Source organism: Lutra lutra, chromosome 2 (assembly GCF_902655055.1).
Source record: "Lutra lutra chromosome 2, mLutLut1.2, whole genome shotgun sequence".
Taxonomy (NCBI): domain Eukaryota; kingdom Metazoa; phylum Chordata; class Mammalia; order Carnivora; family Mustelidae; genus Lutra; species Lutra lutra.
In genome coordinates, this window is record NC_062279.1 from 29,104,309 (window position 1) to 29,127,672 (window position 23,364).

The 23,364-nt window shown below is 35.5% G+C and overlaps 1 protein-coding gene across 6 annotated transcripts in view; it reads left to right on the forward strand.

Annotated features, from left to right (window-relative positions):
* WRN (WRN RecQ like helicase) overlaps window positions 1-23,364 on the forward strand; it is a 142,982-nt gene that overhangs the window by 76,130 nt on the left and 43,488 nt on the right. For all 6 annotated transcript variants that reach the window (XM_047716851.1, XM_047716844.1, XM_047716837.1 and 3 more), the window contains 5 exons: window positions 4,854-5,041; window positions 9,621-9,795; window positions 14,293-14,474; window positions 19,469-19,570; window positions 19,876-19,968. In XM_047716851.1, the coding sequence (XP_047572807.1) occupies window positions 4,854-5,041; window positions 9,621-9,795; window positions 14,293-14,474; window positions 19,469-19,570; window positions 19,876-19,968 (740 nt within the window). The remainder of the gene's footprint in view (window positions 1-4,853; window positions 5,042-9,620; window positions 9,796-14,292; window positions 14,475-19,468; window positions 19,571-19,875; window positions 19,969-23,364) is intronic.

The window sequence follows — 23,364 nt, forward strand, 5'->3', positions numbered from 1 at the left end:
GGAGTTTTAAATATTTTATGCAGCTCTTAAACACTTTTCAGTGGTGAATTAAATCTTTTATTATGTCTGGCTTTGGACTCTATTGGATCATTTTCATTTCTTGCAATGACTCAGTATAGCCCAGGGTGTTTGTCAAGCAATGGCTGAGAAAACCTTTTCCCCCTAGTGTTTTCATGAGTCCTGTTGATTAGCTAAGTGGTGAGAAATGCCACCTGGTGGTTGTAGGACTCTTATTTTCCTCACCGTTCTCAGTGCTTTTCTCCTCCTTCCAGTTGCGATTACACTGGGACAACTGTTGCCGCTTCATACCATATGATTTCAGTAGGTTTAAAAATAGCAAAGAAATCACTAAAGCACTTGGCATAAAGATTTGCATTTGGAGAGGATCAGACAAAGTGTTTCAAGAAAGAGCAGCGATGCAGAAAGCTCTGTATCAGTCTTAAGATTTTGTAAAATTCTAGTAAAACGTACTGTGATGTCCATGAGACGTGTTGATTCTTTCCATTCCTCCCTCCCCAGTCCTCTCCCAAAGATAGCACATATAGACACTCCTTGAATAATGTGAATGGTAACTTTTTGAAATGAGTGAACGAATGAATGCAGCATGATATTATGTAGTATGGAGTTAGCATTAGCAACATGACCCAAATTTAGAAACAGATGGAACAGTTACAGTTCTCTGAATGTGTAGATGCTGCGCCATTGAAGCCTGTGATTAAACCATTCCTAAATTTATAGTCACAAGGTTAATTTATAGTTTTTGCGGCTTTTAACAAAACTTGGTACTTATTTCCAAAGAGACTGAATTTTCCAACTTAAAGAGTAAGAGTTTCATGAATTAAGAGCTTGATTTAACTAAGTGATGCTGTAAGTTTATTGTCCAAATCAGTTTGCTCTTGAAAGAGATTGAGAGGTGTCAGTATTTCTGCTATGAGGACAGGATATGCTGGTGTGGAAACCAGGATGTGTGATCATCTTTCTCCTAGCCAGCCTGTGCGTTATATCCAGGCATCACTCTAGTTTATAAGTTTTAAACGTCATAAGGCACCACAAACTTATAAAAGATTCTCTTCATTTCTGAAGTGAATATAAATAACCATTGTTTCTTTAAGTTTAATATATGCCCTTATTTTATTCTGTTTTCTAGTTGTGGAAGCAGCATTCTTAACTGCAACCTTCTAGAAGGTTGGGGGTGAAAGACTGCATTTCTGTTGATTTTTCATCACTTACAGGTCATGGACTTAGGGAGTTTCTAATGGCAAGGTGGGAATTTTTAAGTTAGAAGAGAGTCTAACATCACATAACCCTCTACATCTCATATTTTAGTGAAGAAAACTGAGGCTAAAAGAAGCCCTTGCCAAAGTCAGTGGCAAATCTGGGAGTCATGCCCATGCCTCTGGAATTCTTGTATAGAATTCTTTTCAGTGGTTGTGATAACAGCATCAATAATGGTTAACGCTTTTTAAATTTAAAGATTTTATATATTTATTTAAGAAAGAGAGAGTGTACAAGCGGGGAGGGGCAGGGAGAGGGAAAGAGAATCTGAAGTAGTGCATCCGGTGGGGGGGGCTTCATCTCACAATGCTGAGATCATGACCTGAGCCAAAACCAAGAGTCCCACGCTTAACTGACCGAGCCCCCCAGGCGCCCCAATAGTTGAAACTTTTCGAGTGCTTACGGTGTACCATGCATCATGCTCAGCAAGTTACACATTGTGTCATCATTCGGTCTTCACCATGACTTTATGAGATTGCTGTAATCGTTATCTCTTTACATATGAGGAAACCAAAACTTAGAGAGTGAAATCACCAGCTCAAAATCTCACATCTACTTAGCGACAAAGGTGGGTTTTGAACTCAGGCATCTGACTTTAAGCCAGTTATTTTTCACTACCATGCTGCTATTTTGCCTGATTTTTTAAACATTTTTTATTTTTTATTAACATTTAATGTATTATTAGCCCCAGGGGTACAGGTCTGTGAATCGCCAGGTTTACACACTTTACAGCATTGCCTGATTTTTAAAATTAATTTCTTTAAGAGGTATCCTGTTTCATGTTTATTTTATCTTCGTAAGTACATTGCCTATCCACTCATACATTATACTGCTTAGAAAAACAAACCAAACCCTCTTGCTCTTTGTATCCTGAAAACCTTGTTTTTTCTCTGCATATGCAGTTAAACAAGGATGTTGTTAGTGCATTTATAAATTGTTTGAGTAAAGCACTTAGAGTGGTTAAAAAAAATGTTTTTGTGAGGGTGAGTATGTGCATGTCCTAAGAGCTTCTAATGTTTAAACTTTCCGTGCGTATGTATGTATGTATGTATATATATATATATATATATATATATATATATATACCTGTGTGTGTATGTATGTGTGTGTATATGTATATATATATATGTATAAGCTTGTTTAGATAAACCAACTTCTCTATTAATTGGTCTATTTATAAGTTGTTCGGTAGGCATTCTCTAAATTCAGAGAACAGTCTGATTGAAAGCCAGAAATCAATGAAGTTAATTTGGGAGTTTCATTTTTAAATAATGAAATTAAAATTTTTAAATAAATTTATTTAAATTGGGGCGCCTGGCTGGCTCAGGCTTGGATGTCTGCCTTCGGCTTGGGTCATGATCCCAGGGTTCTGAGATTGAGCCCTGCATCGGGCTCTCTGCTTGGCAGGGAGCCTGCTTCTCCCTCTCCCACTCCCCCTGCTTGTGTTCCCTCTCTCACTGTGTCACTCTCTTTGTCATATAAATAAATAAAATCTTTAAAAAAAAATAGGGGTGCTTCAGTGGCTCAGTTGTTAAGCATCTGCTTTCAGCTCAGGTCATGATTCCAAGGTCCTGGGTTCTGGCCCCACATCGGGCTCCCTGCTTAGTGGGAAGCCTGCTTCTCCTTCTCCCACTCCCCCTGCTTATGTGCCCTCTCTTATTGTCTCTCTCTCTATCAAGTAAATAAATAAAAAGTCTTTTTAAAAAAATAAAGTATTTAAATAATATTTAACAATTTAAGTAAGTGCACAGAATATAAAAGGATAGAGAATGCAAAAATGCCAATTACCTGCTCACATTGGTTCCGATACCTTTTTTTTCCATTTAAAGAAACCTACTGCAGGGGCGCCTGGGTGGCTCAGTGGGTTAAAGCCTCTGCCTTCGGCTTGGGTCATGATCCCAGGGTTCTGGGATCGAGCCCCACATCGGGCTCGCCGCTTGGCGGGGAGCCTGCTTCCCCCCCCCCCCCCGCCTGCCTCTGTGCCTACTTGTGATCTCTCTCCGTCAAATAAATAAATAAAATCTTTAAAAAAAAAAAAACCTACTGCAAAGCTAACTTTTTTACATGAGCTTTGAGATAATTTTTAATTCAGTAAAGCCATATTGATTGTAAAACTAGTTTATAGTGTTAGCAAATTGTATCTTGTTTTCCAAATTCTATAATTGCTTTTCGTATAGTTGCACCTAAATTTTCACTTCCATGGAAAATAATTGCTTAAACTGATTTATGAGGTAGGTACAGGGCATCTGGAGAGCTATTTTATGAGGATGTCATTTACTTTACTGTGTATTTTTGGACATAGAATAGCTAATGATTTAGGAACAACTTGAAGACTTAGTCCCTTTTTTTCTGAATATAAGATAATAACATAATTTATCATAATTCCCCATGATAATAGGAGCAAAAATAATGAATCGAGTTTCATGGGAGGTATGTCATTATCCTAGTTTAGAATTTCTGAATGATTACGTATTCCTGTTTTTCCTAGTAACTGCCATGTCTCCTGTTTTGGCTGCTAATCCAGTTAAGAAGTCTTTGCTAGACTGAAAATAGAACATGACTTGGTTGCTTAAGGAATCAGTTAATAATGGATGTTTTGTGTTATATGTTCTTATGTATAGTATGCCATGATTAACTTAGTAAACTTGACAGAGGTTATCAGGTTATTAAGAGCTTTGCTTCTACATCTGAGAAGCCATAAACCGGTATCTTTAATACAGAAGACAAAAAAAGACTTAACTGCTTTGTATTGTTAGATTTTCAGTGAACAAAAGGGTTTATAATTTGTGAATTATAGATTAATAAAAAATAAGGCAGGGGCGCCTGGGTGGCTCAGTGGGTTAAGCCGCTGCCTTCGGCTCAGGTCATGATCCCAGGGTCCTGGGATCGAGTCCCGCATGGGGCTCTCTGCTCAGCAGGGAGCCTGCTTCCCTCTTTCTCTCTCTGCCTGCCTCTCTGTCTACTTGTGATCTCTGTCTGTCAAATAAACAAATGAAATCTTAAAAAAAAAATAAGGCATACCATATCCCTCATTTATATCAGTACTATTACTAATGTAATAAATGTTAAAAATAAAAAATAGTGGAGAGTTAGATCGCTAATAAGTAGGTAATTGTATTTAGAAATCTTATGGGTTTAGTGTTTTATTTAAACTTCTTCTGATTTTTAAAAAGTAAGTGTATTCCATGGTGGCTCAGCTGGTTAAGCATCTGACTCCTGATTTTGGCCCAGGTCATGATCTTAGGGTCCCTAGATCAAACACTGCTTTGGATCTGCGCTGGGCAAGGAGCCCGCTTGAGGTTCTCTCTCCCAGTGTCCCTCTGCCCAACCCCTTCTGGCATGTTCGCTTTCTCTCTTTCTCAAAAAAAAAAAAAAAAAAAAAAAAAAGTATTCCAAAGGTGAGAAACAAGTAAGTAGGAAGTTTTCTTTTTCTTCTTCGAAAAAGAGTAATTTTTAAGTTGCATTTTAAACATTATTCCTTTTATAATTGTCATCCAGTCTGTTTGTAAGAAGGCAGTAGAAATGTTGGGAATTAATGAGCGCTCTACTTTTTAAAAAATCAGTTTCATTTCATTCAGGTTCCGATTGTTGCACTTACTGCCACTGCAAGTTCTTCAATCCGGGAAGACATTGTGCGCTGCTTAAACCTGAAGAATCCTCAGATTACCTGTACTGGTTTTGATCGACCAAACTTGTATTTAGAAGTTGGGCGAAAAACAGGAAACATCATTCAGGATCTTGTCCAATTTCTTATCCGAAAGACAAAGTGAGGATTTCATGTCGATAAATTTTGGTTAACTATTTCCTTATTTTTTCTTTGTTTGTTTTATGAATGTATTTGCTTATTTATTTATTATTTCTTTCTAATGCATATTTAACATTTTTCACATTCTGCTTAGCTTTGGTTCAAGTCAAGTGTGATGTTATATAATCAAGACAACAACTGAGAAAATAGCTTAATTTTGAAGGCAGAAAATAATTCTGGTATTTTGGTACTTCATGTCGTTGCTTGAACAGGATGTACACCTTTTCTTTTTCTTTCTTTTTTTTTTTTTTTTTAAAGTAAACTTTACGCCCAACATGGGGCTTGAACTCACAATCCTGAGATCAAGAGTTGCATATCCTACCTACTGAGCCAGCCAGGCACCCCTACACTCTTAATAATTGACAAGTATGGGGCGCCTGGGTGGCTCAGTGGGTTAAAACCTCTGCCTTCAGCTCGGGTCATGGTCCCAGGGTTTTGGGATCGAGCCCCGAGTCAGGCTCTCTGCTCAGCGGGGAGTCTGTGTCCTCTCTCTCTCTGCCTGCCTCTCTGCCTACTTGTGATCTCTGTCAAATAAATAAATAAAGTCTTTAAAAAAAAACAGTTGGCAAGTAAACAGTAGAAACAACTGAGTCTTTTAACTGAATTTTCTTTAGCTCACTAATTATATGACTAATTGAGTATTAGGGAATTTTAAAAGTCATCTTAATAATAAACATTTTGTTATGTGCCAGGGACTATCCTAGGTGCTTTATATAAATGATCTGGTAATTCTTATAACTGCTTAGTAAGCTACATACTATTTTCATTTTATTGAAGAAGAAGCTGTCACTCGTACTTTTTCCTGTTTCTTTTGTTTGGAGGCATTTTATATGTATACTAAGAAGCTTTCCTTTGTTTTATCTCCCTGATCTGTCTTCTTGGTGAAAAGCTTATAACTGTCACGTTATGAAATGTGTTTTTAAATCAGAGTACATGAAAATAGGGTACTTGGGTGCCTCAGTTGGTTTAAGTGACTGCCTTCGACTCAGGGAATGGTCCTGGAGTCCCAGGATCGAGTCCTGCATCAGGATCCCTTCTCAGTGGGGAGAGTGCTTCTCCCTCTGACCCTCCCTGATCTTGTGTTCTCTCTCTCTCATTTCTCTTTCTCAAATAAGTAAATAAATAAAATCTTAAAAAAAAATGAACACATGTGAATAATGTTTGACCTACCAGCACAAACATAAAACAAGTCTGGGCAAATAGTTTAAATAACATCAATAGTATTTTCCTGAAGGACTCCTGGGGTTCTTTAGGATGAATTTAAATGTCGGATTTTCTATTGGCATAATTGTACTATATTCAGATTAAAACAAGAAAGTAATGGGGGTGCCTGGCTGACTCTGACGGTAGAGCATGTGACTCTTGATCTTGGGATTGTGAGTTTGAGCCTCTCATCGGGTGTAAAGACTACTTAAAAACAAAATATTAAAAAAATAAAAAACAAGAAAGTAATGGCTGTATTGAGTATTTGCACAGCTCTGGTGATCTCTCTGAAGTGAGTACTCATTGTACTTTACTTCCCTTTATCCTAATCTTTGATCCTTTTCCGTCCATATTATTTTCAATCTCTGTGGCCTTCCCCTAATAACCTTCTCCTTTTTGAAACTGTTTACCTTTTTGTGTGTGTGACATTGTGACATTTTATCTTTCTGACTATATTGTCCTTTTATGTTTTCTTCTCACCATCTTTCATGTTAATTATACTAGTGGGGGTCTCTTAGCCTAGACTGTTATCATGTCCCTTAATAGACCTCCCTCCTCCTCAGTGTTCCTTGCATTCTAGACATGGTTGTCAGATTCATCATCTGAAAGCACATCCCTGAGTCTTGGCATTCCTCTCTGGTGCCTCCCTCTTCCCTGTGGACTAACAGCAAGACTCCTTAGCCTAACATCCAAGACCATCTGAGATTTTTATATTTGTGACAGTGGTTTTTCCGAGATCAAAGCAGGAAAGATTTTGCACTCATTTTCAGTCCTCCAAGAGTTATGGTATCACCAACCCCTGCGAGTCAGAATGCTTCCTGTAGACTTTAGGCAAATAGAAATTTTCCTCTTAACAAGCAATAATTAGATGAAGGGTAATTAAGACTTCAGAGTGTTGCCTTTTATTTCTATTTCTTCTCTTTATTTAATTTTGCCATTTTTTCCCTATTCATTGGGCCAACTTGTTTGTTAAATTCTGACCTTATTTGTTTTCTATACTCATGATACATTGAAATTGAATAGATAAGCCTCTCTCATCCATCTAATTTGGTGGTTAGATGAAGATAGATTTCTTTCCTTGCAGGAAATTGTTGTGAGGAAATAACAATGTTTAGTAAACCACTTGGCGAAGTAATGAATCCTTTTGTAATAGAGATAAAATTTTATTCCTCTGATTTCTCTACTAAGTTCAAATGTTTGTGTATTTTCTACTTTTTTTAAATGTAAAACTTGATACATGGTCTTAGTATCAATTTGAACACTACAGAAACATGTCAGGTAAGAATACTTAACATCTTCTGGTTCTGTTCTTGATTTATCACTGTTCATAAATGATCACTATTTGGGCATTGAGCTTTATACCCTTCTTTTCTCTAACTGTGCTGTGCAGATATGCACTTCCAGTTTTTGTTGTTAACTTTATGCAGGAGTAGTTACAGAGTATTTCCATATTTTAGGCAATATTTTCCTTTGATTTGAAGTGTCTTTGCTTAGATACAGGTTAAAATCTCCGGTTATGAGAGATAGATGTGTTTCTCTTTCTCCCTTTAGTTCTATCAATTTTTGTTTCATGTGTTAAAGCTCTGTTAATTGGGGGCGCCTGAGTGGCTCATTGGGTTAAGGCCTCTGCCTTCAGCTCAGGTCATGATCCCAGGGTCCTGGGATTGAGCCCCGCGTCGGGCTCTCTGCTCATCGGGGAGCCTGCTTCCTCCTCTCTCTCTGCCTGCCTCTCTGTCTACTTGTGATCTCTGTCTGTCAAATATATAAATAAAACCTTTTAAAGAAACAAAAAAACTCTGTTAATTGGTACAGACACATTTAGGATTTTTATATCTTCAATAAATGGAAACTTTTATCATTATTAAGAAAAAGCATTTTTGCTATCTTTCTGCATAATGTGATTTTTTAAAATTAGGGCCCTAATATGTAGGCTATTATAATGTTCACATTTTGGCTAAAAATTTTTCTTCTTTGAGAAATGTTTTTAAAATGATGATAGTTTTGTGAGGGGCGCCTGGGGGGCTCCATCAGTTTAAGCTCTGACTCTTGGTTTTGGCTGTGGTCATGATCTCATGGGTTGTGGTGTCCAGCTCTCTGTCAGCCTCCAGGCTCAGCAGGGAGTCTGCTTGGGATTCTCTCCCTCTGTCCCTCCCAACACTTGTGCTCTCTTTTTCTCTCGCTCAAATACATAAATCTTAAAAAAAAAAAAGATATTTTTGTGTATTAAAAAACTGTAATTTTTCTCTTTTCCTTATCTGCTGGGACATTTTGTTATGGAAGCCCATTTGGTTACTGTAAAAAATTACTTTGAGTAGATTATTCAGTAAAACCTGTAGAGTCAAATTATTGCTTATTTTTTCCCCTTTTCAATGACTTTTGCATAGTCCTTCTTAAAGGTTTTTAGATACAGTAATTTTTTGTTGTTTGCTTAATATTTCATAGTATGAATGTACATAATGATGAACATTTACTTTTCACTAATATAGTTCTGTTGTGAATATTTGTGTATATGTGTCTTTTGGCAGATATTTGTAAAATAAATTCCTAAAGTTGAAATTTTATCAGAATATATGCATTAAAAATTAAAATTTTTCCCAAATCTAAAATAATACATTTTTAATATTAAGTTGGCATAAATGAATATATTCATGTAAATGAATATGTTGAGGCATTAAATGAATGTTCTTTGGAAACCATCCTTTGCATTTTTAATAAATAAGCACAGGATTCTAAAACAGACTTTCGAACAGATGTTGTCTGTAGTAGTCCCAAGATTACTAGTAAATACTTCTTTGAACTACAAAAATGATCTTTAATATTACAAAAAAGTTACTGTTTTTCTAGTAAACATACATAGAAACTCAATTTTTTGATCATGAGAAAGAGTAAAACTATTCTCCTATGTAAATATTCACTTACCTTTCTTATGTAAATGAAGACTAATCCTTCATCTAGTGCTTTGCATTCTGAAAGTATGGAAATTGAATTTCCAGTAGCTTGTTAAGTTTTTATCAAGGCTTTTACTTAAATAAACTTGTCTCTGGTTTTAACTTTTAATTTGAACAAAAGATGAGTCGAAGGTGTTTGGGATTTAATATAATTCATTTCCACATTTGACTTTCCACATTTTTATGTAATTAAATGTATCATTGTTTTTTATATGCTTTCTTTTTATAGTGTTTTACTGAAAAGAAAATTAATTAAAATTTAACAAATGAAATTTAAAGTTTTAAAAAGAAAGGGGAAATTAAATAAGATAATCTTAAACAGATTATTTATATATATATTTATATGTTTTTGTTCTTTTGTTTGTGTGTGTTTGTTTATTTGATTTTAGTACCACCTGGGAATTTGAGGGTCCAACTATCATCTATTGTCCTTCCAGAAAAATGACAGAACAAGTTACAGCTGAACTTAAGAAACTGAACTTAGCCTGTGGAACATACCATGCAGGCCTGAGTGTTAAATCAAGGAGAGAGGTTCATCATAGTTTCATGAGAGATGAAATTCAGGTGTGAAGATCCATCATCATTACTCTCTATTCCCCATGGAAACCGATGTTTCTCTAATATTTATTTCCCATATCTTTTTCTTCTATCTTGTTTTCTCTTCTATCTTCTATCTTGTTGAGTATAAAGAAGTTTCTCTCAAAGGGAATTAATGTATGATATGGGTGACAGGTGAACAGACTGTTGCAGGTGAGTACAAAAAGCAGGCTGCACATAGTGCTTAGGTACATAGAGGAAGGAATGCTCGCTGTTAAGGTAGCTTCTTTTGTGATGATCCAACCAGGGAGAAGCAGTTTGAGCACAGAATCTGAACAAGTAGGTGGAAGTTTGTCGGGTATGTGAGGCCAGTGTGTGATGAGGGCAAAGGGCTTGGTTATGGAATTCCCAGGAAAGGGACTAGCATTTGCAAGGACACTGTGGTAGGAAAGTGCATACTGGGTTTAGGAAACTGGGAATAGTTTGGAATGGTTGGAGAGAAAGAGAGTGTGGAGTAAGATTGGTACAAAGTATAGGTTGAAAAGGCAGGGAAGAACTGTTAGAGACTCACAGGAAAAAAGTTGAATAGTTTGGTTGGCCAGGTTATGGAGAAGGGCCTTAAAATTTGCAAAGAGGCAGGCTGGGATTGATGTAATAATGTACCTGTAGTTTTTCTAGACCACTTTAGCCTTAGAATTTTTAATTTAAATTTTCATTTAATTTTTTAATTCATTTTTATCTATTAGGTAAGACAAATCGAAGTGGATTAATTCTTGTCAAAGTTGATGTGAGAGAAAGAGATCTAAGAGACTTCCATTCTCCCAAGACAGTCTCTGGGGGTATTCTATAATTCTCAGAGCTCCACAGAATAGCATTTGAAAACCATTATGACAGACTAATGTGTATTTTTGAGCAAGATTGTAGTATCATAGAGACATTAGATTATCAGCCCTATGCAGGATTGATTTGAAGAGGAAAGACTGAAGGAAGAAAGGGTATCAATGAAGTCACTGTGAAGTGTTCTAGCTGAGATTCTTGTAATGATTGAAATAATGTAATAATTCCAATCTGAAGTGATTGGAATCCTGGTTTAGTGGGTGTCATGCAGAATATTTAGGAGGACTTAAATTCAGACCATGTTGGAAGGTTTACAGTTTCATGCTGTCAGTATCCTATCCAAAGTCTGTTAATGCAAGCCTGTGGACTAGGCCTCCTCTGAAGTTAAGACGTGAACTTAACTTCTGCTTTGCATTTTCTGCTCAGAAGGTCTTCCATTTCCTTTCTGTCCAGTTCTGTAGTTGGTAATGATCCTCAAACCAACATTGTTCAAACAGCTTACCTCTAGTATGGTTCATATACACTATAAAGTTCACTATGCACTGTCATGCTATAATGCATACTTACCTAAAAGCATTCTTTTTCTTTCTCTTCTTTCTAAAGATAGGAACAGTTATCACAACTGCTTAGAATAGAGTTACCTAAATTCTAAAATGTTTATAGTTTTATTCTGTTATCTCAGGAATTTGAAAATTATCAGATAAAATTTATTGGCTGTTGCTTACTGGATCTTAACAATTGATGTTTGAGCCACTAACTGATCAGTGATTTCTTTCATCTTGATTTATTATTAATTACTCATTTAGGTAGAAGCATCTCTTACAGATATGAGAGATTATAAACTTTCTCTCTTATATTGTGAGGGGAGACTTCGTTGGATGCATCTGGTTTTGCTACCCACGTTCAGCTTCAGTGAAACATTGATGCTTTGAAATATGGCTTTAAAGACCTCACAGTGATCACCAATTATACCTAATATCTAGAAAGGTATTATATGTATGTGCCACTGTATTTTCCCTTTCTGTGGCAGGATGCCAAAAAGTTTTATGCACATTAGGAAAATTAATAAATTAGTATTGATGCTGTCACCCTAGCGACATTAGGGGTCCTGTTGTATCTGACAACTGGCCTCAATGTACTCCTTCTTTGCTATTATAATAAATTGTAAGCTTCACATTTGCATGAAGAGTTCTCAGACACCTCCTCAAGATGATAAAAATACATTTCCTCATCTATATAGAATAGTCTGGTGCTCGTGGAATTGATTACTTGCCATTGAGTATTTATTGAGTGCCTACTGAATGCATACATGCATAGAATTCTAGATGTTCACTCTCCTGTCTTTCTGAAGTTGATTTATACTTTGGTGTGGGCCTGAAAGTAGAGCTCACTTCCCAAGCTCTTCATATCTTGAATTGACTGATGCTTAGAATCTTACTATTTTCTATTTTATAATTTTAGAAAAAAATTTTTTCTTACTGTTCTTAACCATATCTAACCATATTCAGATGTAGATTTGCATTTTTAGACTGTGACCATTCATTCTTACTTTTAGTCCTGATTTTGTTACATGTTCTTTTGTATTTCATTTGCTTTTTTAAGGTCTCAAATTCTTTTCTTTCTGAGATGAGTCTGTGAATAAATTACTTGATAAAATACTTTATTTTCACTGGAGAGTTTATAATGGTATTTTGAACATCATGTCTGTAGAAGAGGGTGAAAAACAGTGTCATAAATGTGCCTGACTGGCTCAGTCAGTAGAGTATGCGACTCTTGATCTCAGAGTTGTAGATACCAAGCCCCATGTCAGGTGTAGAGATTACTTAAAAATAAAATCTTAAAAAAAAACAAACCAGGATCATATGGTGAAAACTAGATCTTCAAAGTTCTCTCCACACACACATACTACATACACACTTACAAATGGTAACTATGGGAGGTAATGGATGTGATAAGTAACTTTATTACTTTATAAGTAATCATTTCACAGTGTATACGTATATCAAATTATCAGATTATGCATCTTAAATTTACACAGTGTTATATGTCAACTAAGCTGGAAGAAAATTGAATCAAATACATTTTTTTTTATGGTTCATTTAAATTTTATTTTTTTATAAACATATATTTTTATCCCCAGGAGTACAGGTCTGCGAATCGCCAGGTTTACACACTTCACAGCACTCACCATAGCACATACCCTCCCCAATATCCATAACCCCACCCCCCCTCTCCCAACCCCCCTCCCCCCATCAACCCTCAGTTTGTTTTGTGAGATTAAGAGAATCAAATACATTTTTAAAGACCTTAAAATTACTATGTTGCTTATTCACTTTCAAATATAGCAAAATGGCCTAGATTTATTCACTCAAAGCTTTTTCTTTTAAGATTTTATTTTTAAGTAATCTCTACATCCAATTTCAGGCTTGAACTCAAAACCCCAAGATGAAGAGTCAGTACTTTACTGACTGAGCCAGCCAGGCACCCCTTAAAGCTTTTTCTTAATAAATTTCTATTTCAATGTTTTTTTTTTCTTTCACTTTTCTTATACTTCCTTTTATCTATTTAGCATTTTCTTTTTCTTTCTTCCTCTCTGCCCCCTTCTTTCTATCTTTCTTCTATTCTTGGTCCATCTTAATAGATTTTTGTAATAGCACTTCAACTTTTATTGGTTATACAGGCACAGTTTAAAATACTAGCTACTTCTGCAATGCTTACAATGGGAACATCAGCCCCTCCTTCCTTTCCTACTTCTGTCTCCTATTTTCATCTCTCTTAGTTTATTCTTTTGCTGTTTACCACTAGATTGTGCAGTGATTTGCTTTTACTGTTATTACTTAGTTTTTATTTATTAGATTTTTAAAATTTATTATTAGTTTTCATTTATTAGATGTAGGCATTGTCTGTTGACTTCCCACTATGAGGAGTGAGAGTTTATCTCCCTTTCATACCCCTTCCTGCCTTCTGCTTACACTGTTCATGTATTTCTAACCCCCATTCCTCCCAACATTAACGTAATTTGGTTAGATCGATATATATATTTCTCTGTAAATATTTTTTATCTCTAAGCCATGGAGTAAATTATAGTTACTTTTATTGCATATCTTCTTTTACTGTTAATACTTTAAAATTTTTTTTTAGTTTTTTTTATGTTCTTATCACTCATTCTTCCCTAAAACTTCTCCCAATGATGTAAATATCATTTCAATATGCTCATATATGTTAGGTGTCTTTTAAAGTTGCAGAGATAAATTCATGTTCCACTTTACCATCTTTAATGAGAGGTTTCCTTCCATCTTGGAATAATGCTAGAAAATATTTAGATATTTGGTAATCAGGTAAGGACTCTTGAAACTTCATAATAACATGAAGTCCCTTTTAATATAGTAAGTATTTTAAGAATCTATTTTGTGTCTTGTACTCACTCATAGGTGTTCAGGGAGACCACTTTAGTTGCTACTTCTTATAGGGAGGAAATAGAAATCCTATTTTAGGGTTACCAATCTCTAATTCATAAATTGGGCAGGTAATCTTTTGATCTGTAAGTGTTGGTTGAAATTATATTAAATTCAGTTTCATCCCGGGGACTTTAGTTAATGAGCTAATTATTACTCTTGCCAAAAGGTAAAGATGTCAGCTTTTGGTTCTGCTACATATTTGTCAAACTATGTTGTTATTTATTCTCAGTGTGTCATAGCTACCATAGCTTTTGGAATGGGCATTAATAAAGCCGACATTCGCAAAGTCATTCATTATGGTGCTCCTAAAGAAATGGAATCGTATTACCAGGAGATTGGGAGAGCTGGCCGTGATGGACTTCAGAGTTCTTGTCATGTACTGTGGGCTCCAGCAGACATTAACTTAAACAGGTAAAACCATTTATTGCTTTTACTTTTGCAGATTTCTTTCTTTCCGTATAAGCTTTGAAAGTATTTTGAAGCTGCATCCAAAATTCCAAGTAATGTGTATAAGTGTATTTAAAACCAACCAAACAGAGGATATGTAAGAACCTTTGTGGTTAAGTGTTGCCACCCAGAGATGACCTGATTTCAGCTATACTTCATCTAGTGTGAAGAATTAACTATACTGGGAATGGAACATGGATCCTATGGGTGCTTTCCTAATATTGTGCATGGACAAACTCTTTTTCTTTTTTTTTTTAAAGATTTTATTTATTTATTTGACAGAGAGAGATCACAAGTAGATGGAGAGGCAGGCAGAGAGAGAGAGAGGGAAGCAGGCTTCTTGCTGAGCAGAGAGCCCGAGGTGGGACTCGATCCCAGGACCCTGAGATCATGACCTGAGCCGAAGGCAGCAGCTTAACCCACTGAGCCACCCAGGCGCCCGGACAAACTCTTTTTCACCCCAGGTCCTCTCGAGTTTTGGTATGTCTGCAGCCATAGTTTTCTTCAGATAGCATTTATTTTGTTATTGGTTCTTTTTTCCTGTGCTACAATGGTGCTTATTCCAAGTGAATTTTACTATTTGACTCTCTTTACCATTTGTTTCTTTTGTTAGTTCTGTGAAAGCATGCCAGCTCTCCTTGATTGTGTGTGAATACTCGTGTTGCACTACAGCTAGCCATTCACTGTACTGATTGACTGCCATGAAAAACATTAAGTGTTCAGTTAAATGTAGGAAGATCATTCTACTTAAACATGAAACAAGTCTTTTACTGGTACTTGAGTTCTACGAGATTTATATTGGAATGGAAAACTTCATCTTGCAAAAATTTCAGGGGCAGGGTTTAGCAACTGATGCCCTCATCCATAGGAGGATAAAATCTCAGGAAAAAAACCCCTATATATGGTAATTGATGCGGCTGTTAAGATGAGTTATTTTCAAAATGCACATCCATGTTGCTGAATAAACTGAGCTCTTGCGTGGACATATTAGCTCATATTATTAAAATGACGAGAGTACCTATCCAATACAGTTTTTATTTTTATTCATCATTTCAGCAGTGTTTTGTTCTGAGTGCCCGCTATGTTTTAAGCATTATGATCTATGCTGGGGATACAGTGATAAATAAAAACAGATATGGTGCCTGCTCTCAGAGAGCTCTCAGAGAATATAATGGAAATGGCAGACCTTAATCACAGATTCTGTGATTCTGTATGTACATACATACAGAGTATGTACCCACAACTCTAGATACTCAGGATTCATTGTGTTTGACAATTTCAATAACCAAAAGAGTTTTTAAAAGGGATTATGCAAATCTGTGTAAAAATTACAGCTGTGTTAAGTACTTTGAAGGACAGTTGAATTGTAAGTAAGAATATACTAGATGCGTATTTACCAAGTTAAAAAGTTCAGGTTAAGTCTTCCTTCAAGAAGTGATAGGGTGAGTTATGAAAGAAGAACAGGGATTAATTAGATAAAAACGTTTGGTGTAAATTTTAAGCTCTTTAAAGAACAGTCATAGCTTTTGTTTCTTAACACAGAGTTAATAAAACCATCCCCTTAAACAGAACAATTATTGTTTTTCTTTTGACGGTTGCCTATGTAAAAGCTTTTTATAAACTAAAATAACTGGGATAGAGAACAGGTCTATCTGATACTATTAAATTTGGGGTTGTATCAAACATATGTTGATTCCTACCAATTCTGATTTATTTATATATTGTACTAGAGGTGCTGAACACTTAGCAGCCGGAGTTTTATACTATGACTATGCAGGTTCATCAGTAGATATAGTTACTATTTATTTGGGTCTCAAAAGATACTTTATTTTTTTAATTATTTTTTTAAATTTATTTTTTAAATTTATTTTCAGTGTTCCAGAATTCATTGTTTATGCACCACACCCAGTGCTCCATGCAATACGTGCCCTCCACAATAGCCACCACCAGGCTCACCCAACTTCCCAGTCCCCTCCCTTCCAAAACCCTCAGTTAGTTCCTCAGAGTGCACAGTCTCTCATGGTTTGTCTCCCCCTCCAATTTCCCCCAACTCACTTCTCCTCTCCATCTCCCCATGTCCTCCGTGTTATTCCTTATGCTACACAAATAAGTGAAACCATATGATAATTGACTTTCTCTGCTTGACTTATTTCACTCAGCATAATCTCTTCCAGTCTCATCCATGTTGATAAAAAAGTTGGGTATTCATCCTTTCTGATGGAGCCATAATACTTCATAGTATATGGACCATATCTTCTTTATCCATTTGTCTGTTGAAGGCATCTTGGTTTCAAAAGATATTTTAAATGGTTACCTCTTCTAAGATTTCACAGAAGTAATAGTGGTTAGTAATCAAATAATGGTGCCAGAAAACCCATACTTGAATTTTAGTAAAGACAGGTTGTTTTTTGCATCCATCCTAAGGGAAATACTAAACCTCAGGGTTAATCATGATAAAAGAGAATTCAGTGAGGATTTAGGACAGATCTGTGTCATCCTTGGGACAGATCTCTTCTATTGAAGGAAACAAAGTTTGAGAATAAATGGAGTTTCTTGTTCTCAGTCGAAAGATTACTATAATTCATAAAACTTTTAGAGTGTATCTTATACTAGAATGCTATGATTGAGAAAAACTTGTCCAGTCATCAGTGTAAATATGTAATTTTTTATTTCTTATTGTAGAAGCAGTACGATTGGCAACATCTCAATGTCTGCATTTGCTATTAAACAGTCAAACCCAATGTTAATGTAAACTTTTTAAAAAGGGAATAATTTGCAGGTTAATTTCAATTTAATAATTCTTCCATCTGGTTCCATCTGATTTGTATTTATGGATTGCTTTTAGAATTTTTTTTCCTTTTCAACTTATTTTTATTCTGTGGAATATTTTACTTTAATAGTCCTAAAAGTAAAATAAATATTTACTAGATTTGCTTTTAGAGACTTGTAATTTTATTTTTTCAGATTTGTTACTGACACTGTAATGAGAAGTTAAATGTAGGTCATCTGAACCAAATACAAAGGAGGCTATAGTACTTAGAGTGTAGGTGTTTGTTTTCTTTGTCCTTCCTGAGGAGAAAGAGGTGAGCTAAACAAATAAATAAAGCAAAAAAAGAACTATAGTTGGTCCTTGAACAACATGAGGGTTAGGAGTGCTGACTCCCCCAGGTAGTCAAAAATCTACATATAACTTTTGACTCTTCCAAAACTTAACTACCAGTAGCCTACTGTTGACTTGAAGCCTTATAGATAACATAAACAGTAGATTAGCACTTATTTCATATGCTGTATCTATTATATACTGTATTCTTACCATAAATAAACTAGAGAAAAGAAAATGCTATTTTAAAAAATCTTAAGAGAAAATGCATTTATAGTACTATACTGTATTTATTAAAAAATTCACAGGTAAGGGCGCCTGGGTGGCTCAGTGGGTTAAGCCGCTGCCTTCAGCTCAGGTCATGATCTCAGGGTCCTGGAATCGAGTCCCACATCAGGCTCTCTGCTCAGCAGGGAGTCTGCTTCCCTCTCTCTCTCTCTGCCTGCATCTCTGCCTACTTGTGATCTCTGTCAAATAAATAAATAAAATCTTTAAAAAAAAAAATTCACAGGTAAGTGGACCGATGCAGTTTAAACTTGTGTTGTTTAATGGTCAACTATAATTTTTAGGGCATGGGCTAGGAAGAATGAGATTATGGGGAACTAGAGTCAATAGTTGGAAGAGATTTTGGGGTAAATTATATGGAAAGGCATGGTGGTTGGTGGTGTCAAATCATAAGAATGGTTTTGAATAAGTGATCATTTGTATGTTCAGACTTTCCAGAAGTCATTTAACTGGATTCCCTGTTGGTGTCATCTTTGAGAATTGTACGGAGTTATTTTTATCAGTCAGAAGTTTGAATAGTCATAATATTAGTGAGGTCCATTTTGATGAGGATCAGCATTATCAATTAGAGCTTACATGCAAACATTGTTTTCTTTTGAAATATCTGAAATCTACTCAACTCAGACTTCTATTTATTCTTGAAAGAATTCTTGGGGGGACGCCTGGGTGGCTCAGTTGGTTAAGCAGCTGCCTTCGGCTTAGGTCATGATCCTAGCATCCTGGGATTGAGTCCCACATCGGGCTCCCTGCTCAGCGGGGAGCCTGCTTCTCCCTCTGCCTCTGCCTGCCTTTCTGTCTGCCTGTGCTCGCTCTCTCTCTCCCTCTCTCTCTGACAAATAAATAATAAAATCTTTAAAAAAAAAAAAAGAATTCTTGGAAAGATGTGCATCATCTTCTGATATCTGATATTCATGGAATTTCTTCACAGTAAACTAGAATTAACTTTTTAAAGACAAACATGTCTAGTGCTAACAATTTTAAAATAAATTAAGTATTATAGAAAAATGAGTTATAATTGTTCGAGGAAGAATTTAATTCTGATGTTTTATTGGTGTCTCAAAATAGACTATAGTATAAAGGGATAGTTTTAAGGGGGATGAGAAATCCTCTGAAGAGCAAATAGGGATTAAGGCTTATATTTGGATTTGAACCTCTTTCAATATGTTTTAGTTTCTCAGATAAAATAAAATAAACAATAACCTTTTACTGGGAAAATGTAAAAATCCATGTATAGTGGGAATATTGCCAAAAAGCATGTAGCATATAAATCAAAATGAAAAACTTTAGGGTTTATAATAATTTTTTCAAAGGCAGCTAAAAAATTGATGCTTGAATATAGATACAGAATTCTTTCAAAAGTAATTTTCATAGAAGTTAGAAAAATGCTTGCCTCTTAGGGGCATTGACTTGACTAGAAAGGGACATATAACTTTCTGGGATGATAGAAAATTTTTTTTTTATCTTGATAGAGGTGTAGGTGGTATAGTTTGTGAAAAGTAAACAGTAATAAATGTAAAAATAACAAAATCACTAATGCAATTTTATATATTCCTGTGATATTTGTAATTGACAGGCATCTCCTTAGTGAGATTCCCAATGAAAAGTTTCGATTATACAAATTAAAGATGATGGCAAAGATGGAAAAATATCTTCATTCCAGAAGGTGTAGGCGAAAGTAGGTATTATTTGTTTTATATTACTTAATAACAGATTTAAGAATGGTGCTCTTTAAAAAAAAATGATGCTCTTTTAAGAAAAAGTTTTGCAAAATAATTAGAAATATTTAGAAACCATATCTTGTTGGTATTACATATGTGCTGAAATTTTAAGGTAACTTTCTTTGTGCCTCAGTAAACTGAAGCCAGATAATGAGATCCCAGGTGAATCAATTAGTGATGATTTCACCTCATTATTTTAAGCAATGATTTTAACATATATGGTTTTGTTCTTTTATTTAATTTTAAATTTTCTCTTGGGTAGACTCATCTTGTCTCATTTTGAAGACAAACAACTAAGAAAGGCCTCCGTGGGTATTATGGGAACTGAAAAATGCTGTGATAATTGCAGGTCCAGGTAAAGATTTTTTTCTTCTAGATGGAGATTCTTAAAGTCTTTGTTTCTCTTCCTTTTCAAATATATATATTTTTAAGTAGGCTTCATGGCCAACAGGTGGCTTAAACTCACGACCCTGAGATCAAGACTCCGAGATCAAGGTCAGATGCTCCACTGACTGAGCCATCCAGGGGCCCCTCAAATAATTTTTAATTGAGTTTTTGTTGAATGATATGTATTACAGTTTTAAAAAACAAAATAATTTATTTAAATGTAAGACAAAGCAAGCAATATTATTTTGCTTTACAAATTGATAACATAAATGGTGGACCTAAATCTAAATGTATCAATAATTATATTAAGTGTAAATGGTCCAAAATCACCATTTAAAGGCAGACATTGTTAGAATTGGTTTAAAAATATGACTGAGCCTGGCTGGCTCAGTCAGAGGAGCATGAGACTCTTGATCTTGGCGTCATGAGCTTGAGCCCAGATTGGGTGTAGAGATTATTTAAAAATAAATAAGTAAACTTGGGGGGAAAAAAATGACCCAACTATATGCTGACCATAAGAAATCCACAAGTGTAATTATATTGGTAGATTAAAAATAAAAGGATAACAACTATATACCATGAAAACACTAGTCAAAAGAAAGCTGGGTTGTTATTTTAATATCAGACAGTGGAGACTTTGGAGAAAGAATATTACCGGGGATAAGGAAAGACATTACATGATGGTAAAAGGGTCAGTTTACCAATGAATCATAGTTCTCCAGAGTTACACACACACATACATATACACAGAGATTGATTTTAAGGAATTGGCTGATGGCAGTTGTGGGGGTTGGCAAGGCTGAAATTTGTAGGATAAGCTGGCAGGCTGGAAAGTCAGGCAGAATTTCTGTGTTAATATTTTTGAGTCACAGTTCCTTGTTGTGCAGCAAACCTCAGTCTTTGCTCTTTAAGGCCTTCATTTGATTGGATGAGACTTAACATTATCAGGTAATCTCCTTTTCTTAAAGTCAACTGATTGGAAGTGATTGGAATATCTCCAAAATATTTATAACATCATCTAGATTAGTGTTTGACCAAACAACTGGGCACCATAGCCTAGCCAAGTTGACACATCAAGTTAACCATCATGTTCAAGAGCACATAATCCTAAATGTGTATATACTTTAACAAAAGAACTGACAGAATTGAAAGGAGAAATACAGAAGTCCATAATTATAGTTAGTGATTTCAACATCTCTCAGTAATTAATGGAACTAATAGACAGAAAATCAGTAAGAAGATAGAAATGAACAGGACTGCCAACAAACTGGATCTAATTAACTTTTATAGAAACTCCACCCAACAATGGTGGAGTAAACATTCTTCCCAGGTACTGATGGAATGTTCACAAATGGGGATTATATTTTGGGTCATAAAACAAACCTTAATACATTTAAAAGAATTCGGCTTGTATGGAATGTGTTTTCTGACCTTAAAGGAATTAAACTAGAAACCAATAACAGAAAGATAGCAGGAAAGCCTCCAAACACTCAAAAGATTAAATAGCACACTGCTAAGTAACCCATGAGCCAAAGAGGAGGCCTCAAGGTCAACTGGAAGATATTTTGAACTGAATGAAATGAACATATAAAATGTATGGGATGCAGCTAAAGCAATACTGAGGGAAATTTAGAGCATTAAATACTTAGAATAAAAGAAAAGTTTCAAAGCTGTAATTAAGCTTCCACCTTAGGAAGCAAATAAGAGCAAAATAAACTAAAAGGAAGCAGAAGGAAGGAAATAAAGATAAGAGCATATGTGAAATGAAATAGAAAATAAAAACAAAAGAGAAAAACCAAAGAATTCAAAAGCTCATTCTTTGAAAAGGTCAATAAAATGGATAGAAACTTCTCACAAGAAAAAAAGGGAATACAGAGATTACCAATACGAGGAATGAAAGTAATTTCACTACAGGTCCAACGGACATTAAAAGAATCATAAAGAAACACTGTGAATAATACAGTGCATGTACATTCAGTAATTTAGAGGAAACAGACCCAATTCCGTGATAACTTCAAACTGACAAAATTCACCTACAACGAAATAGATAACCCAGATAGTTGTACGACTGTTAAAGAAATTAGAGCTGTTAAAAACCTCTGGAATAAAATTCCCTAGCCCAAATGGTTTGAATGGCAAATTTTACCAAACTTTTAAAGGAAGAAATAATACCAGTTTTACAGTATGGTCCCATTTATATGGTGGTCTCACAAAAGTAAGACTATACTGTCGGGATGGAGAAAAGATCAGTGGTTGCCAGAGGGTAGAGGGAGGTGGAGGGTATGATTACAAAGGGCTAGCCTAAGGGAGTGTTTGCTCTGATGGATTTGTTGTGTGTCCTCATTGTGATAGTAGCTGATTACGGTTGTTGGGTGAATCTATGCATATGAATCAATAGATGTATTTAAATTCATAGAACTGGGACGACTGGGTGGCTCAGTTGGTTGGACGACTGCCTTCAGCTCAGGTCATGATCCCGGAATCCCGGGATCGAGTCCCACATCAGGCTCCCAGCTCCATGGGGAGTCTGCTTCTCCCTCTGACCTTCTCCTAGCTCATGCTCTCTCTCACTGTCTCTCTCTCAAATAAATAAATAAAATCTTAAAAAAAAAATAAATTCATAGAACTTTACATATGCACAGATACACAGTCAATTTAACTGTATATTAATTGAAAAAATAAAAACAAATTGTTTAGTTGAGTTAACCATAGGTACCTAGGCATAGTAGCTGTGTAACTATTAGACAAAAAAGTAATTATTAGGGATGAAGATGATCTCTGTGGTGACAAAAAGTTTCTTCTGCAAAAGGACAGAATTGTTCTATGCACCAAACCCCCAAACCCTACAAATACATAAAGCACAAACCGACAGCCAGAAGAAATCAACAAATCCACCATTAAGGTAGAAGAGTTTGATATAATTTTTGGTTATTGGCAGGTTAAACAACCCAGAAATGAGTAAGCTGTAGAAAATTTGGTCAACATAGTAACAAGTTTGATTTATCACACACTTGCTATTTAGAACTCTATACTAAGCATTTAGAACAATGTATTGCAAACATTTTCACTTCATGATCCACAAAACTAATGATAATACCACGATAGCACATTAGGCTATTTACTACTCGGGTCCAGATTCTGTCCAGAACTGTGATTAACTCTCTAGCATCCCTATAATCCATTTACAGCACACTAGCTGGGAAGCCCTGAATTAGAGACTGCACTTCTCAAACATACATGGAACATTGATAAAAATTTGACTCTGGGGGCACCTGGGTGGCTCAGTGGGTTAAGCCCTGCCTTCGGCTCAGGTCATGATCTCAGAATCCTGGGATCGAGCCCCACATTGGGCCCTCTGCTCAGC